This window comes from Pagrus major, chromosome 7 (assembly GCF_040436345.1).
Source record: "Pagrus major chromosome 7, Pma_NU_1.0".
Lineage (NCBI taxonomy): Eukaryota > Metazoa > Chordata > Actinopteri > Spariformes > Sparidae > Pagrus > Pagrus major.
In genome coordinates, this window is record NC_133221.1 from 15,038,617 (window position 1) to 15,057,916 (window position 19,300).

Here is a 19,300-nt window from a genome sequence, read left to right on the forward strand (position 1 = left end):
CATGGAAAGGTAAGTCATGTAAGTCACATTCTCTTATTGGAAGACACTAGATGAACTCTATCTCAGTGTTTGTTTGAATTTGAGGGAAGCTTCATTTTGTTTTTTGTTCACCTGCATTTACGACCCTGTTTCTCTCTTAAACTCCAGTTCAACGAGACCGGGAGGGGTAGTGAGTGTAGCCAGGCCATTATGTTGGTGACAGATGGGGCAGTGGACACATACGATGCCATCTTTGCCAAGTACAACTGGCCAGAGAGAAAGGTAGTGTATTAAACACACAAACACACAGATCACCAGAGGTGTCGTGTCCATTCGAGCAGGTGGGGCAAATGTACCACCACATTTTTGACATCTTGATTCTCTTATATTTTTATTTTTATTTTCTGTTATTACCTCCACCAAGGAGTTTATGTTTCTGTCCTTCTATAGGATAGTTGGTTGGTTTGTTAGCAGGAATACACAAAAACTACTGAACTGATTTCCACAAAACTTGGATGGAGGAGTCTCGGCCCATATTGACCCCATTAACATTTAATATGGATGATGATTTTTTTCTCACTTTCTTTGATATTGTGAGATAAGGCGTTTTTGTTAATGCATTCATCTACTCTACTCACTCTCTACTTCATCATACTATGAGCCAGACTTACTTTTGTAATTATGTCATCAAAAACCCTTTTTTCCTATGGTTTTGGTTTCTTCCAAAAATTGCCTGATGAATAGGTTTGCTAACAGCAGGTACGCATGCACACAACACTTACAGGTGAAGATGTGTTGCTGAAGTGGTTAGAAGAGCAAGATCCCAGTTTTAAACATGTGAAAATAAATTGAATTGTTATAATTGCCTTTGAGAAATATAGTGGGATCAGCTAAGCTCGATTTACCATTACACCTCTTTCGTAAACCTGGTGTTCCAGTGGAGGATAAGCAGTGGAGGGCAGCAGACTTATGCCCTCATGTGGCTATGGATGTCTTTTAAAGTGGTTTTTGAGAAAGCGCTGTCCAAAAATGTGTAATTAGGAAGTAGATCCATTTGACGTCATTTAAAATGGAAACCAGGGGATACATTATGGTCAATCCATCAATTAACAGATAAAATGTAGAGGGATTATGTTTCATAGAGTTAGTACATTGATTACAAATATTATACAGTACAACAGAAAGTTTCTAGAGAGAAACTTCACCTCATGCTTCATCTGACCAAGAGGACTGAAAGAAATAGCAAGCAGGATCACTCGAAAACAAAAAGTGTCAGTGTTTCCCATGCGGATATTTTGTTTTTTGTTGTTGTCACATTTCAGAGCATGTTTTTGCAAACTATTAGTATTTGGCTGAGTTGTTAGAGAAAGTTTTTGACAAGCAGAAGGTATTGAGCGGGCCCAGTATGGGGTCCTTTCAGGGTGCTCTAAAACAGAGTTAAGTATGGCCCTGTCTCTGAGGACTGAGCTGTCTCTCTGCTGTCCTGCAAGGTAATTGTGGTGCTCTTCTGACATGCCATGAAATGAAATGGGAGGAGAGAGGAGATGGGGAGGAAGAAAAAGGGTTATTCTTAGGTAATTTTCTTCTGTAAAAGAAAGCCTGCAGGGTCTTCACTCTTAAAAGGTCAAGGATAGAAGTACCGTACTAAAGGCAATGGTGGATGCATATACCGTAAATGCATGCTGTATTAAGGCATAAGAGTGTGACTGTAGGGGTACACATAGAGTACAAACTTCCATCTTTTTATACACATTATTGGCCTATCGTAATTGTGAATATGCTTGAGCGTAAATTTCTCTGCACTCATATGAGTGCCTTTATGTTACTGTAAATGCTGCACTTCTATTGTCATGTTTTTGTGTGTGTCTGGTGGTCGCTGTTTGCACCCCACCCCCTTTCTTCGCTCCTGCCTCAAGGCTGAACAGCAGTGAGCGGAGAGGGGACAAGGCTGCTAGATAGTTCCATTTAGAAGAAGCCCCGCTGATAATAGAAGTCTTCGGTCTCTGTCACTCTTTCCAGTTTCTCTCTCTCTCCACTGCTGCTGTTTTTTAATGGCTTCCTTCCAACCAGCCCTGCCAGATTCACCACTGTGTAGCATCACACTGAGAATATAGGCATGCTTCGGAAAAAAGCTGAATGCAAATATAACTATCTGCATACAGATGGAATTTATTACAAACGGCTCTGGATAAAAGATCATAAAGAAAGCATTGCCAAAATACAGAAAAACTTCAAATACATCCCATAATGACTTTTTATTTTATTTTAAACCAGTACTTTCAGAGTGATACAGAACACAGATAACTGCCTTTAGTAGATACAGAACATTTTTATGTCTGACCTCAAAAGGAATTATATATATTATTGATCACAATAATTGAGTTAAAACGAGAGATGAAAGTATCACACCCACTCCCAGACTCCAGACTAACTTTTCGTACTGGTTGCACTGATGTGTCTAATTTTTTTATTTAGGTGCACCAGCACATAATTTAGGTGCAAACAATAATCAATTTGAATTGTATTTCTTCATACAATATGTTAATGATTGTAAACAGGAATAAAGATGAAAATACATGTTTTTCGTCATTTAAATCACAGCACATGCAACAAGAAATTACAATGACCTCAACTGTTTAAGAAATAAATTGCTAAATTTCAGGCGCACCAGTGTGACCAACAAAAATGTTGACACTTGACAATGCTGACGCATTTGACAGATATTTGGGCACATGCGTGACCAAAGGAGCCTTGCATGCATCTGAACACACATAGCCATAGTCTCAGCTAGTCTTGTTTGAATGACAGCTATAATACTTTTCTGAGCATGTTTGCTTGTTGTCTTATTTATAATTCAGTACTGTCCTCCTTCACGTTTATTTTATATATATAGTTGAGAATTTGACTGCTCCAGTTATAGCTGCTCAGTTATCATAGGATTTGTGTTCCGTTGTCATTTTCATTACAGAAGATTTGTTCAGTTGTTTCCATGGCAGTTAAAAGCTTTAATTTCCAGGTCTCACTTGGTGTCACATTTTATTTTAGGTTGTTTTTTTGTTATGCAGAACAATACAGAGCAATTAAGCACAGTGCGACAAACTGCTACAAACAACCAGAGAATAATTAATCAAAGAGCACCTGGCGCTTGGTCACATGTGTGCGACCAAATGCTGTTTTAATATAATAGATGCTATGCATCTACCTTTGCCTAAAGTGGAAGTTCAGAGCCAAATACAATCAAACCCAGCAAGAATTACTTGATAAAATAAAATGGGGAATAATTATTGCCGGTGAATTGGGAATCTCACCACCTTTTAAAGTGCCAAATAATAAAATAGGGGAAGAGAACAGTAAAACATATGGCATTGATTAGAAAAGCAGTGGTTGTCTCCCCTTTAGAAAGGTTGACCACTTTCTGTCTGTAGCGGCGCCAAAAATTCTTTTTACCACCTGAACCCCAGAGTCCTCCGGGCCAGTTTGCATCGCGCTCCAGCCAGGGATGATAGCGGCCATTCTAAACAGTGCTTGTGGCTCCACCAGGTCCAACATGGTGTGTTTCAGAAGCGTCCCTGAAGTGGTCTCGACTCTGCTCCGTAGATCATGTGCGCGTAGTCTATTTATGACAGAAGCAGGAAGTCGGACAGAAACGACAGAGAGCATCTGGTCAATTTTCAAAATAAAACACCCCTTGCAGACTCAGGATCCAGTTTTGCCTTAATACATCATCATTAATTACATAGCCCATGGAAGATTCCCAAAAAAAAAAAGATTATGAAGCAGGAACAGCGCTCCACTTCTGAGGTGCTCCTGGTGGTGTCATCACAAAGATGGGCCCAGTGGAATCAAGGCTTGAGAGTGTAGCCTGCTTGGCTCTCCACAGACACCTGAGCTTCTGACAGATTGTCTGTGTTTGGCACATGGACCACGCTCGGGGACAAAAATCTGGGTTGTGCCATCAATGTATTATGAGAACAGGATATGGTGTTGCAAGATGGCACAGATTCATGCCAATTTAAGTTGTTCACTGGGTGCACTGAAAAAAGTTATTTAGCTATTTCAGTATCTTTACGCATGCACTGAAATGTCATAAAAATTAGTGTGTTCATATGGGTCTAGTCTAAAAAAAGGGATTTCTTTGTGATTTTTGAGCCAGAGCATTCACGTGATTTGCAGTTGGGACCGTGGCCACAATGCCAAAATCTCTGCACAGACCAGCACTGATTGTAGTGGCTTGTGGTGCATAGCCACAAATGTGGGCCATGTTGCAGAGGAAAGGGGAAGCTAAACAAAAACAGATGCTGCATGTTGTCTGTCCTTATTGGCATGGGCTGACCTTGAAGGTAAAGGTATGAAAAATCGTTGACTACATCTACTTCTCTCAGCTTGATATGCTGGGCTACACACAACCTTGCCCATGCCTGATTGTGCACCATCCTTCGTGCACTGCCCATACCTTATCTGTTGCCACCATTTGGCAGTGCATCATGAGACCCCAGTGCCCGTCCTTTGCCATCATTGTTTCTGTTGTCCCAATAGTTAAGGGCTAACCATCATTGCCTGGCGGACTCCAAACGAGAGGCACAGTTGTACATGTGTCAGCCAGAAGAACAACCTAGACTGGTGATACCATGAGCCTGAGGAGACAGGGTGACGGTCTCCATGTGGCCTTGTGTCCCGACCTGATATGTGTGAGGTACTCCCTGAGCTGTATCTGTGAGAGTCAGTAGTGCAACCTGGGAATCCACCACTATGATCAGAAACCATGTCCTCTGAAAAGACTCCAGCCTGCTCAGAGCCCGTCCTCTCACACAAACTCACTGTGTATTTCTTACATACACCTCAACCTGCTCTCTTAAAACCAGTCTCAGAAACACCAGAGAATATTACTACTTTTTTGTAAAAAGTTGAAGTTTGTTAAAAGTGATTATCAGCAATTCCTGAGCCTTTGCCAAGTGTGATCGAGTTGGACCTGTATTTCTTTAAAAGTGATGGTTCACCTGCTTTGAGTAATAGTAGAAGAAAGGCAGACTTTGAGATAAGGAATTTCATTAAAAGAGAAAAGATAGATTAATAAGATGTGTTGGTGAAGGAGAAATAAAATCAGTTGCTAGCTTCAGCAAGTGCGTCACAGGGTTATCAGGGTCTACTGATTTTCTAATGTTTAAAAGCTTGAATGCCTTGTGTACCACCGTGGTAGAAACAATTAAAATGAATTCAAGCTGACCTAGATTTGAAACCAGCTGGGCTTTTATAACCAACAGTAGACCTGTCTGGCCCTAGTTTATGCTACATATTAAATGAGACCATTAACATCAGAACAATTAACCCTCTTTTATTTTGTAACAGTGGGAATTGTGACTATGTTACCCGGAACATTAAAACACGTGTAGCCTCACAGAATCGCTTTAAACGTTTGTATGAATGTTTACGCTGGAGAATAACTTAATGAATTATTGATTTGAGTGCTGAATACATAATGTAGGAGCGTGAACAAACAAACATTTTTGCATATGTGTATACAAAAAAACGTGTTTTAAACGACTGTGCAGTGTGTGCATCAGCCTGACACTTGTACATGTGTTTCTCTCGTACATGCCTGTGCATCTGTGCGTGCATGGATACATACAGATATACTTGCATGTCTGTGCATTTGTATGTGTATGTAGTTTTACTGCTGCCTATGTAAAATTTGTGCAGTCAAGTAGGTTGAAGGTTGCATGCTGTGACTCAAGCCCATACTAGTTTTTATCTCCACTGAACTTAACTCAACTGTAAACCTCTTCAATATTTAATAACCAGTCCGCTGTAGTTTGACCTCCAACTTGGTAACGAGTGAAGGATAAAACATAAATAGAAAACCCCGCTGTGACACCTCTCACCCGTAGCCCTACATGGGGCAGTTTTTATCATATTGACTGTGTTGTGTTTTCCTGTCATTTTGGCAATGTTATTCAAATGGCTGAGGTTTGTATGAATAGAGGATGATTACGGTCTAGAAGATAATGAGGGCGGCTTAAAAATGACAGTCTGACAACTGCACTTATTCACAGTGAAACTCATTACAGCTGACAATAGAGCAGAAATATCCATACTAGAAAATGAGAGCCTAGAATTAACTGTCTGTAGTTTATATCTCTGTCAGCAGAAACTGTTACAATCGCTATGATTTATAAGGAGTTCATCTATCACACGCTGCAGTAACAATGAAATAAATATAATTTAATACAGAAGTATTCATCAAAAAAGAAATGGCATTCACATATAAATTATATTTTTGCAATTTTCAGACCCTTCTATTGAGAGCCAATCATCCAAAATCAGATAAAGACACACACATACCCACATACACACATGTCTGTATACATACACACAAACACAAATACGAACAGACACAGGCTGTCAGGGTGAAGGGAGGCAGTGAAAAATGCAGGCATGGGAGCTATGGCAGCTGTGCCCCCAGAGGCTTGCATCTGGTCCAATCCAGCAACCTGCTCTTCACACACACATACATACACACACCTGCCAACTACACCTGCTGCTAGAGCCAACTGAGTACTGGCGGGCAAAAATGGGTTTGGCAGCAGTGAGTTTAAAAGATTTTGTGGATTGAGCATATGAAGCTTGTGTTTGGCTTTTTTAACTCACAATATTTACTTCACAGATTTGTACTCCTAATTGCAGATTCTTGACATCGACATCTTATTTTGAAACCTCTATCTGTTAATCCTTAATTGTCTCGTTTCTTGAGTTGATAATATTGATTTGAGTTATTGAAACTTTAAATAAGATCTAAAAGACAAATTTCAGGCTTTCATGAGTCCATAATTGACTTTATTAAACAAGGAGAAAAGGTCTGCTAATCACTGGCAGATAAAGAATGAGTCTTCTGCCTGCCTTTGGCAGTGTTATCTTCTGTTTGGTGGTGTGGTGGGCCCTATCAAAATGCGATTAAAATGACTGACGGAAGCTATCTGCTCTCTCTCTGCAGGTCCGCATATTCCCTTACCTGATTGGTCGAGAGTCAGCCTTCGCAGATAATCTGAAATGGATGGCATGTGCTAACAAAGGTGGGATCTTACAACACATGCATAGACTGCTGTACTTTTTTTCCCCTTCTAATCTCTTTTTGCAGAAGAAAGTTGCTGCATGCTGCTGTCAGCTGGGCGAAAACGAATACATTATGGAGCTCAGGATTTGTTTGGGGGTGTTTGTGTATGTGTCTGTGCGTGTGCATGCAGTTACATAGACATGTGTTTGTCAGTGCTCATCAGTATTAGCACGTGTATTTGACAGCAGGCATCTGGTGCCAGTTGCACAGACCAGATATGTCACATTACATCTTCCTCTAAGCCTAAAGTCCAAACTATCTCGACGATACACCACTCTCCAGCTGCTTTGTGTGTGGTCATGGTTGTCTCAGTGCGTAGAGCACTTTCCTTCAGGTTCTATATTTAGCCTGGAGGTGGGTGACAGAGACAGTCTGGCTCCATTTCCTCAGGCAGCCGTAGATAAGACAGGCGAGCCACAGGTCACAGAAGGGGTGTGCATGTGTTTTTAGCTGTGTGTGTATGTGTGTGTAGATAAGAGAACAAGGGCATCCACAGTTACTTCGAAGTGATATCAGAGAACTCTAGTCAGTTTGAGGGTGTTAGTGCTGATGATGAGACCTTCGTGTGCGCGCTTGTGTTGCGCTACTTAAGTGCGTGTGTGTGTTTGTATGCCGCATGATGATTCAGACTTGTGAAGGCGACATCCTCTCCAGCCTGCAGGAGCTGTGCAGAACAGTCTCCTACAGAACATTTGGTTGTATTTCTTCACTGCTTTTGAATAGTTTCACAGGTGAAAAAAAGTACCATGTGTGCAATGTCACCAAAGGCTGTTATGTCAAAATCTCCCCCTATTGCCTTTGAGTGGTGCATAGAAAATTGTGAAGTGTCACAGCACATGGAGTAATGATAAAGTAATTGAAATAATTGTAGGTCTGTGGGATTTAATTACCGTTAACGCTTATGGCTGTACCAGCTACTAACAGGCCACACATATTGCCAATCAACTGAAGTTGGATGAGCTTGACTAACTTTCCGCCATTGCTCCACCAGTTCCCTGCAGTGTCGCTCACTCGATTCTTGGCTCACGTAGGTCCACTCTGGTCCTTTGTTGTTTTGTCAACCATGCATTGAGCTCATTTTGGTTTAGGGCTGCACTATATTGGAAAAAACCAACACTGGAATATTTTGGTTTCCTGCTAAATTTATTGCAATATGAAAAAAAAGATAACTTTGCTAGCTCTATTTGGAAATAATTAATCTTTCTAAAAAGATTGGGAGTACATTTTGTCAAACAATTGATTATGAATGAATGTGATTTGTGGTTGGCTGTGCATACACAGACTGTATGTCGCTCACAAGAAACAAACTCCCATATTATATCTATAAATCCGACTTAAGTATGTAATATCAGACAGACTTCTCTTGTAGATTAGTCATGAGATGAAAACAGTGTGATTTTCCTTTTGTATCACGTATAATGATAAATTATGCAGCCCTAGTTTGATTTTAGTTCAGCAACCACAGACTGAAACATAATACTTCAGGGATGAAGGTTATCATTCATTGTCCATCAAGGTCTTGACCAAAGCAGTTACGCCTTCAGCCACACTTTTTCCTCTACTCTCCCTACTCTCTAGACTCCCCTGGCATCTGCTAGGTTTGACTGGCTACCAACCAAATACCTTGTATACAACGCTTTTCATGGGACAAATAATTCAATTAAAAAGTTGATCACAAAAAGAAATCAGAGTGAAGTTCTCTTTAATGTCTATGGATTTGGAATCTTAAGGGTTTTTCGCCTCCACCTCGTCCATTATTTTCATGTACCGTGACACCTTGTTGTGTATTTTTGCTTACATATCACCTGAACCAAGGTCCCTTTTAAATAAATTAATGCCCTCATCCTGACCAGACCATGCTGAGGCTGTCCTGTCCTGTATGTACGACAGGTGCAACATGTCACTGAAAGCAGGGAGCATTCATTTTTTTCCCCACTCGGCTCATCTCGCTGGCCCCGGTGGCTCAGCCCGAAGGACGCCCTCAGCCTTCCAGAGGGAGCAGTCATTCTTCACTCACTGCTGTGATGAACGATGCAGTTAGACTGAGGCAGCTCGCTTTGTGTGCGACGTGAGTCTGTATGTGTGTGTTGTCATTGTACTGTCTGCTGGAATAATAGCTGGACCAGAATGTCTCTGAGGATGAAAAGGAGGAATCTGTCAAGGTTCACTTCCAGGTCAAGTTCGGGGGCAAGTGCATTCTTGTTGCCATAGTGATTGCAGTAGCCGTGTGATTTTAATGTTTCCAGTGTTGGTGTGAGATTTTTGTATTTGTTAATTTTTTTATGGTTGCAGATTTAAAATGAGATTATCAATGATTTAATCCTTACTGTAGTTATTGGAGAGGATACTCGGCATCCCTCATAGATCTGTGTCTAGACGCTAACTCTTCTCCCTGTGGAGTAAAGGTCGTTGCCGGGAACAATGACCCCAAAAATCTGTTTCCTCCAGCTATGATTTTCTCCTTGACTGCCTCACGGTGATGAAGGCACTTTGCTGTTTTTACGGATGGCTGGAAATGTGGTGGTCCCCCTCTTTTCCCTTATCTCTGTGTCACTTCTTGTCCTCTCTCTCCGTCTGTCTTCCTCTTGTCCTGATTCCTCACTTTCGTCTTCTTCTCCCTCTTTCTGTCCACCCCCTGCTGAGATAACAGTATATTCCCTCCTGCACATGCACATTAGCATCATAATGGCAGCATTACCATCGTAGGAAATGGCATTGCATTTGGTTTAACTGAGATGTTTGTTTTTTTTGTGCATTTACATACTACTTACCCATTCACAAACCCATTCTGGTTTGCTCTCACTTGTGTATCACTGTAGGGAATTCTTCAGCTATTCCTCACACATGTGTCAAGGTTTCCCTCTGCTTCATCAGGCAAATATCTGGTGCCTACCATACTGTATTGTACTGTATTTCAGATGTAATTTCTGCTTTGGTGTCAGTGTAAATGAAATTGGAGCGATGGCTTGGAAAAGCTCATATAGCCAAGCCTATACTGGATTTGCTGCAATGTGAAACTGTTTCTGAGACACACAGACTGTATTTCTGATCTCTGTTTCTGGGCAGCACAGTGAGTGACGAGACTGAACCTGTTCACTCTCCATTGTTTGCCAGCATCTTAGTTAAGTGATTCATCATCTTTTCTCTTTCTCTCTCTGCCCAACAGGCTACTTCACTCAGATTTCCACATTGGCTGATGTGCAGGAGAATGTGATGGAGTATCTGCACGTGCTGAGTCGCCCCAAGGTGATCGACCAGGAGCACGACACGGTGTGGACGGAGGCCTACATTGACAGCACTGTGAGTTGACTATGATGTCTCTCACATGGCACTCGACTCCAGTTCCCACAGTACTCGCTAAACACACACACACATCAGCTGGGTTGTGCCAGTATGGGTCCAGAATAATCTGTGATCAATTCAAAGATTTCAACTTAAAGGGACAGTCCACGCTAAAACCAAAAATGCATATTTTTCTGTTACCTGTGGTGCTATTTACCCATCTCGATTGTTTCAGAGATATTGATCGTGGAGATGTCTGCCCTTTCTATATATAATGGAACTAGATGGCACTCGGCTTGTTGTGTTCAAAGCACCCAAAAAATATTTGAAAAACTCAACAGAAACTTCTCTTTCCAGAAATCATGACTCAGTTACTCAAGATAAACCACAGATATTGTCAGGGGCAGTTTCATGTAGTTTTCACTGTTTTCTTCCTACGGACCACTCCCTCTAACTGTATCACCTGCAGAAGGAAGTGTACATGTAGTCATGGATCAGAGGCTCCTGCTTGTGACAGCATGAGACATTAATGGCCTCCTTTTCGGCTGAGCTGTAACACTTAGTTTGGTTAGCTTAGTTAGTTAGCCTGTCATCCATGAGCAGATGCAGGCCTGGTGGTTGGTGGGTTTACTTAGATAGAATAAAAATAGCTCCATTATAAAACTGTCTGTGGATTATTTTGAGCAACCAGGTCATGATTTCGGCAAAGAGACATTGCTTGTGAATTTTTAAAAATGTATTTTTTTGGCCCTTTATGCAAAACACATGCCGGGTGCCATCTAGTTCCAATAATTCATTATAATTGAGAGAAGGCAGATATGGCCAATATCCCAAAACTCTGCAATGTACATCAAAACAATCTCCCAAATCGGTCACACCAAAACAATCAAGATGGATAAACTGCACTTCAGGTAAGAGGAAAAATATGCATTTTGATTTTGGGGTGAACTGTCCTTGTAATCCATAATACACTTTGATTATAAAAGTACATTTGGGATTCTAATTAATTAAATAATCCAAATGAGAATAATAGCAAAGAAATGCAAGCAGAGGCTTGACAATGTGTTTTGCCTTTGTATGTCACTGGATGTGTGAAAGTGTGTGTGAGCAGCAGATGGAACCATTAAGTCAATGAGCCTCCTGTGTGTGTTTGGGAGTTGTGTAGCGTGAGTAGAACATACTGGGGCACAGTGGTGAGTTAGTCTCTGATCTCTCAACCTCATAGCCTGGCCAGACACGTATTATGAAATGGCAGTGAATAGGGGCTCAGCACACTCAGATAATCACATGCATAGCTAAATCCCCTGTACATGCTTTATAGTTTTCTCTGGCGCAGACAATATCACAGCTAAAACACCAGTGTAGGATCCTCTGCTGTCCCTAATACAAACACAATATACTACAGTATTCATACACGCTTCTCTTTTGTTAAAGTTAATGTGTTTGGCTGTAAAGAGTAAACAGCAGCCATTATTCCTCCACTGTTTCTGAATGGAGAACGTGAGAGAGAGCTTCAAAAATATAAGGAGACAAAGGCAATACATGCAGGAAATGGACTCTTTCTCTCTGAGATCTTTGTCATAACCCTCATTTTACCTTTTTTTGTTTTCCTCTGCTTATTTTGTTCTCTTTGCCCTCATTGTCCCCGTCCATTTATCACAGTTAAAGTACATCCACCCAACACTGACTCAACAGTAACAGCTTAAGTGTTGTTTCCTCTGCTGTGACCCTCCCAGCCATAAAGCTCTCCTCTCTTGACACAGTTGCTGTTTTTAAAGTCAAAGTCAATGTCAGTGGATTTTTATGCGCCTACTGGTGCTGGCACTCCATTCAGTGGAAACTGCACTGAAAGGCTTTCTCACACATATCCGCAAACGTATTGACCCTTTCTCTCCTCCCCTCCTCCTTAATCTGTTCTCCTCAGCTCCCCCAAGCTCAAAAGGTAAAAAAAATTCTGATGTGAGGTCATCGCTGTATTGTGCTGTGTTGAGTGCATTTCATGTGCATGTAAGTTTTGGTCTCTGGTCTCCGCGATACGACGACATAGTCTGGGTGAACTAACTACCATACTGACCCATGGCATTTTCTTTTGTGTCAGTGTCGTGTGTCGCTCCTCAACCACCCGATTCAAGCCATGCATCGTGGTTGTCATAGGTTCAGTTGATCGCTCTCTTCTGCACGCCTAATCAAGCACACGTCTTTGCTCACGCTCACACTCATTGATCATTGGTGATGCTGTGTTGGCCGTGCTTCACCAGTATCTCCAGGGGCTGGCAGTGTGATTATGTGTGTAAATGTGAGGCTATATTTTTGCTCTTGTGCCTGTGTGATTTTGGTGTGAAAACAAAATTGCCTGTCTTATTTGTTTTGGTAGAATCCTTACAGAATATGCTGTTTTGTCTTCTTCTGGGTGAAAATCCAATAGCCTATAATGACTGGCGGGATGATCTGTTCTGATGCCTTTTTTATCATTTTCAGTGTTTTATTTTTCAGTGTTTTATGAATCATATGTGGGTTGAGATAAGCAGCTCTATAATCATAACAATGATGATGAAGGCTGAACAGCAGAGTGCTCAGCCCCCCCGTCAGCATGAGCTGAGCATAGAGCAGTCCCATTAGACAGCTGGCAGACCATATGTCTGACATATTACTGTTAGTGTGATAGACTCGAGCTTATTGACATCGAAGCGGCTCAGCAGAAAACCGAAATAGATATCACATTGTCAGACATGATAATTGGGATTAGCAAGGAATCTGCACTGCTTCTTCGCATGTAATCACCCCGGCACAGCTCAGGCCTGGGTGCTGGGAGCGCACACCCACAACAGTCCCCTGAAATTAAAACAGACAGTGGCAGAGAGACACACACTCACCCACCCTGCAATGTCTGATAGCGTCTGATAAGAAGTTAGCAAAACTCCTGGGATTGGCTCAGGGTTAGGGAAGTGATCAGCATCTGGTATTTATGTCTCAGGGCTGATGTGTATCATCTTTCCAGATGTACCCTTCATCCTATCTTTTTCCTCTCCTCCTCCATCCCTCTCAGTGCAACCCAATAATCTTCCTGGCCTAGCATATCTCCCCTTTTTTCCCTGCATCTCCCTCTGCCTCCCCCCACCTGTACTCTCCCCTCCCTCCCCCTCCCTTTTCTCCCTCCTATCCTTCGTCTCACCAGCTTCATCCATCATTCTCTGGCTCATTTGGCTTTGTTTCCCACTCTGTCGGATGAACTGACACTGGAGCTCAGGGATGGTGGGAGGGAGGTGGGGGTGAGAGGAATGTGTCGGGAAGGGGATGGGGGTGTATTTGAGGACAAGTGTGGGGAGGGTGAGAGAAAGGATGTACAATATTTGAAGAGAAAGGATCTCAGTAAAAGTCAGGAAGAGGACGTGCACGTTTTGCACTGAAGACAGACAAATGGGAAAGCTGAGAGCAGCTGATTACCTTGTGATGACAAATTGAAGCAGTAAGCTGTTTAAGGTATTATGACTGATTAATAAATGCCATATTTAAAAGCAAAACTGTCAATATTAATCGAGATAATGTGAGATTTTGTACATATATCCCAAAACACCTGTGCATTAAAAATGTGTGCTAGGTACCATGCCCTCCACTGGGTCAGTCTGACACTCTGGCTCTCCCAGGAGCCGGCAGGGGGCCCTGGCACCAGGGCTTACACACACCAACATCATAAACCCGATCTCCGCAGAAACGAGGGTCACCTCGTCCACCAGAACACAATTTGTCATGGCAACCTAGATTACAAGGTGTCCTATGGGATACCAAACACAGGGCAGGGGTGTGTATCTGAGCCCTCTGAGGGGTGTAAGTGTGTGGGCATTTGTGTCAGTGCCCAAAGAGGTTCTTTTTCATTATTTGACCCACAGCAGGGGACAGGACTTACACACCCTGTTTGCTCTGACTTGTTCAGACAAAGCGAGACAATGATGATGCAGATTTGGCCCAAGTGTGCGTTGAGTTCTGACCTTGCATTGGAGGTTGTAGGTTATGTATGATAAGTCAGATTCTAGATACAGAGCACTCCCTCAGGGACTACTGTTGGAGGACACTCATTTAGGGTTCAAGGAAATCCCTCTCTCATCTCCTGGGTTAGGATAATGAAGCACAGGTTTAAAGGTCTGTCCTCCTCTGGGAAGGGTGAGTGAGTTTCCTCTGTAGCCGTGCTGTTGGCTTTGAATCCAACAGATGCAGTTGCTGGCTGCCTTTCGCCATGCAGCTCTTGTTATCTGCTTAATTACAGTATGTCATTTCCCAGAGCAGCTGGGCAAGCTTGATTTTCACCAAATGCACATAAACTGAAAGTAAGATTAGTAGTGAGGTACGAAGAGTACACATCTGATGAGGCTGCTCAACAACATTTCATGGGGATCCACAATAAACATCAGTCCATACGCTTGCACACCGTTGATATATGATAGACCTGAGCTTGGGAATAGATTTTGTATTTTTAGATGAGCCTTTGCCCGTTTTCCCTGTCCTTTGATCGATCCAGTTCTCCAGCAAGCAAGGCTGTCCATTGTTACAGCAGCTGTACTTAGGTGTGCTGTGTTCTCTTTTTGATGTATAATACTGCGTCCTGGATTTGCTATTACCAGCTGTCTGAGCACAGGTCACCAATTCCCCTTTCCCCACTGTCTAAGGGAGACAGAATGGATCCTTGCAGTTTCCTGTCATTACCTATTATTACTGGAGGTAAAGGGCGGGTTGAGCGCTGCAGGGAGGAGACTGTACAGGGGGCATGTAATGTTCAGTTAAGAGGATTGTTAAAATGGAGACGTTCCATCAGAAAAAAATGGTGCTGCGATCTGATATTTAAGTCAATCCAACAGAAAGATGCTCTTTTGGTCACTGCAGCAGAGCAGATCTCGTTCAACACACCATCTATCTTAACACAATTGTGGATGATGTTCTGGGATTCATATTGCACTTAACGGACCAATTACTTGAAAATGAACTGCGTGAGTGACTGACATTTAGACAGTTCCGACATTTCTGAGTGGGCAAGGTCAGACCACGTTTTTGCCGAGCGCGAAGCCTTCCTCCAGTATCTTCATAACAGTGTCAAGCTTTCATCTCTAATGGATCATCGTGAGATACAGACAGCCGCCGGAAAGATAAATATCATAATTATTCCAGCAGTCTTTAGGGAGAGAAGATACCCAGATCCGAACCAGAAGCACTGCCTTTGGATAAGCTTATTCTGCAAGAGATCAAAGCCAGGCTGTGATTGAACACATTTTAAGGCAAATAATAAACATGAATAAAACATGTCATGGAAGTTTTGTGGGTCCCGCACGAAGATAATATGACGAGGTCTGCTGCAGAATTCCTATCAGGTTCACCACTCAAGGAACGAGTGTTATGCAGCTTGAGATAATCACTCACTGGGCGTCACCAAGCAAGATGATTCATATAATATGTGGGATGCCATGTAATGTGCTGTGCAGTTGCATTTCCTATGTATAATGTTTCATCATTAGCTTCCCTCTTCTCCCCCCCTCTGTCTCCCCTTCTCTTCCTCACCCTCTCAATTGCTCTCTTTCACTGTTCTTCTCTCGTGACTCACTCAGCTGGAGGATGGCCAAAGTCCGGTTCTAATGACCACAGTCGCCATGCCAGTGTTCAGTACCAAGAACGAGACTGTAAGTTCAAATGGAGAGCCGTAGCACATTCACTGTCACTACTATCATGTTTCCCTAATTAGTTTTTCTTTTATCCAAAAAATTGCAGTTGGATTGAAAAACTGTGCAATAACTTATTGCATTAATCAAAAGGATTTCTGACAATAGACACAAATTGTGAAATAATGGTTAATTATGTTTTGTATTTGACAGACACTAATGTCAGTTTGATTGGAGTCTAAATTAGAATACAGTAAAGCATCACTAATTGAATTTACTACATAATAAACAGATTTTTTTAAAATCATAAACAGTGGGTCTGTAAGAGACGATGTTATGTAAGTAACCTTTCAAATCCGACTTCATAACATTTGTTATGTGTGTGTTTCCAGAGAAACCGTGGCATTCTACTAGGCGTGGTTGGGACAGACGTGCCTGTTTCTGAGTTGCTCAAGACCATCCCCAAATATAAGGTACCGCTCACAACATAATTTGCTGTGTCAAGAATGATTGGTCTCAAGGGTTCATTCCCTGACATAAGTGCATCTAGAAGAAAACTGGCTGGCTGGCAGTAAATGTTGTGGGCTTACCTCCAGTCAGCAAACAGCGATATACTAAAAATAGAAATATACTTTCAACACCTAGAATTATTGTCATTATTTTGAGTTTCTCTCAGTCAACGATGCAAAGATGTCCATTGATGTCCGTTGCAAACCTTGTGCAAGCGGGAAAGGTACAACATGTTTGATAAATTACTGAAGCATCTCATACAGCAGGACAGCAATGTGAAACTTGTCGAAAAAACACAGATGCTGGCAATGAGGCGTCGGACACGGTTGTGGAGAGACGTTTAGTGGATAAGATGAAAAACGCTTGTTGCTGGGTATATCGTTGAAGAGATGATAGCTATGTAAAAGTTATCTAGTAATATAACGACCAATGTAATTAATTACTTCTAATAATATGTAATAAATAAAGTAATATTATTACTTTTTAAAGAAGTAACAAGTTAAAAGTAATGTATTACACTTCCTGAGTAACTTGACCAACACTGTTTATCACATCTGAGCCACTGGGTTGATTGATAAGCCCTACCATCTATCAGCCAGCCAAGCCAAAGAAGAAAGTAATAATATGACAGCTGAAGAGCATACTGCTCAACCAAACATTAGTTACTCCTACAAGTAATTATAGATATCAATGGCTATAAAAAACACACCTTTTATAATCACAACAAAACTTATATCTTCACAAAGGGTTTAAAGGATTTTTTCTAAACTTATAGCGGCGCATATGACAGTCCACCTCCACAGTGCAGTAATTGAATGCCTGTAGTGGATGAGTCAGAGTTTTTGTTGAAGTTTTGACACTGATTATTCATGGCTCCTTCTTCAAGTCCAATTATAACAGGAAAATTATACACTTTGTATACTAATGCCATCTGATAGTATTCCCCCATCACATCCACTGAGTTAATTTCTTTTACTTCTAGATCTGAAGCTTGGTTGCGTGTAAAGTAAGGCTTTGACATTTGAAAGTGTGTGATTTGTCCAAGACGAATGACGCCACCCTCTTGTGTTGTGCTGTCCTGTGAGGTTTTAGTACAAAGACAAAAATTCTGCCAGTTACAAAGAGCTTGATTAGCCCAGATTTACAATTAGGTACCGATTTTGTCAAGCGTCAATTCGATGTGTATGTGTTTGTGTGTGTCTGTGTGTGTGTCCTAGCTGGGCATTCACGGCTACGCCTTCGCAATCACCAACAACGGCTACATCCTCACCCATCCAGATCTACGGCCACTTGTGAGTATTACCCCCAGCACCATTCAAATGAACCTTATTATCATAACAATCCCTTTTCGGGCGCAGAGATTGAAGTTCAAATGTATTAATTTATTTTGTACACGCGACTGAGGAATACTAACTCGTGAGTTCATGTCAAGTCAATTACTGATTTCGTTGTTACATTGAGATGACGATTGACGTAGAAAATTGGTGTGTAGTAAGTGTGGGTGCTCTATGTGCCTTGCAGCGTGCGTGTGTTGGCTGCGCGGCGGTATGTAGATGAGGAGAGTGTGTTCCAGGCCTCCGCTGTGCTGTGAATAGACAGAGATACAGCTTCTGAATGGCTGTGATTAACTCCATTGTACTCACTCACTCCTCTCACAAGAGGATGAGGGGAGAGAGTGCAGTGAGAGAGCGGAGGGAGACGGAGGAGAGCGAGGAACCTGCTTTAACGTGAGAATAGGTGCAGGGTAACAAAGCGGGGTGCAACAGTGGGTGAAAATGGAGGGATGAGAGCGGAGCAGACGTGGAAGAGAAGAGTTAGCAGACAGTGAGACAGACAGACAGATGGTTTGATAGCGGCCTAATTAAAGATGTTAATGAACAGTGTTTAACAACTAATGAGGGGTGGGAGGCTGTCCTCAGTGACAGATGAATGGAGCACAAGTACACACGTACAATAGACACATAAACATATATAATTCACATTAATAAGCTCAATATTCTGGGCACTGCCATCTTTTTATAATGTCAATATCAAACAGGCTCAGACAGGTAGACAGAGAGGAACATGGCGGGTGATTAAAGGACTAGTTTGACACTTTGGGGAATACACTTATCCCATTTCATTCATGTTGAGAATATTACGTCGTATGTGTCCATTCAGTGTAAAGCTACCACCAAGATACGCTTAGCCTAGCTTAGCCCACTTGCCTAGCAACCTCACAGTGATGAAAAGAAATATTTACAGCACGTAACTTCCTGTGAAACCACAACCTTTCTGTTTGTGTACAATTGAAATGCAATAATTGAGCTTTCGAGGGGCCAGTAGGGTGAGGGACAGAGACAATTTGAGATATGAGTTTTTTCACAGGCGTCTATTTATTAATGAGGGGTTTCTCCCAAAATTGTCCACATATTTAACATCCCTTCCGCTCACAGGACTGGTAAGTGCTGCAGGTTCCTAGGTTTAAGTTAATCTGAGAAAGACAGTGTACTTTGAAGCTTGATACTCTGGATGAAGTGGGTCAATACAGAAATCTAGCCCTTTCATGCATAAATTATTAGATCATTTTGATGGAGTAACGTAGATGTCCATGCATAAATGGTATCAAAAGTGATTTTGCATTAACTGTTAAATCATTTTATTCCAAGACCGGTAGAAACAATTTTTTTCGTGGACTGAAAAAACATCTGTCTAATTTAGTTTTTTTTAATTGTTTTTAATGGAATTTCTTAGATTATTCTCATTCATATCGTGTTTTTGTTAAGGAATTAATTTAATC

The 19,300-nt window shown here is 41.7% G+C and overlaps 1 protein-coding gene across 1 annotated transcript in view; it reads left to right on the forward strand.

Annotated features, from left to right (window-relative positions):
- The window catches only part of cacna2d3a (calcium channel, voltage-dependent, alpha 2/delta subunit 3a), a 120,521-nt gene that overhangs the window by 62,065 nt on the left and 39,156 nt on the right, over positions 1-19,300 (forward strand). Inside the window, exons 10-16 of the mRNA XM_073470501.1 lie at positions 148-261; positions 6,968-7,046; positions 10,254-10,387; positions 12,294-12,311; positions 15,961-16,032; positions 16,404-16,484; positions 17,739-17,813. Coding sequence (XP_073326602.1) covers positions 148-261; positions 6,968-7,046; positions 10,254-10,387; positions 12,294-12,311; positions 15,961-16,032; positions 16,404-16,484; positions 17,739-17,813 — 573 coding nt within the window. The remainder of the gene's footprint in view (positions 1-147; positions 262-6,967; positions 7,047-10,253; positions 10,388-12,293; positions 12,312-15,960; positions 16,033-16,403; positions 16,485-17,738; positions 17,814-19,300) is intronic.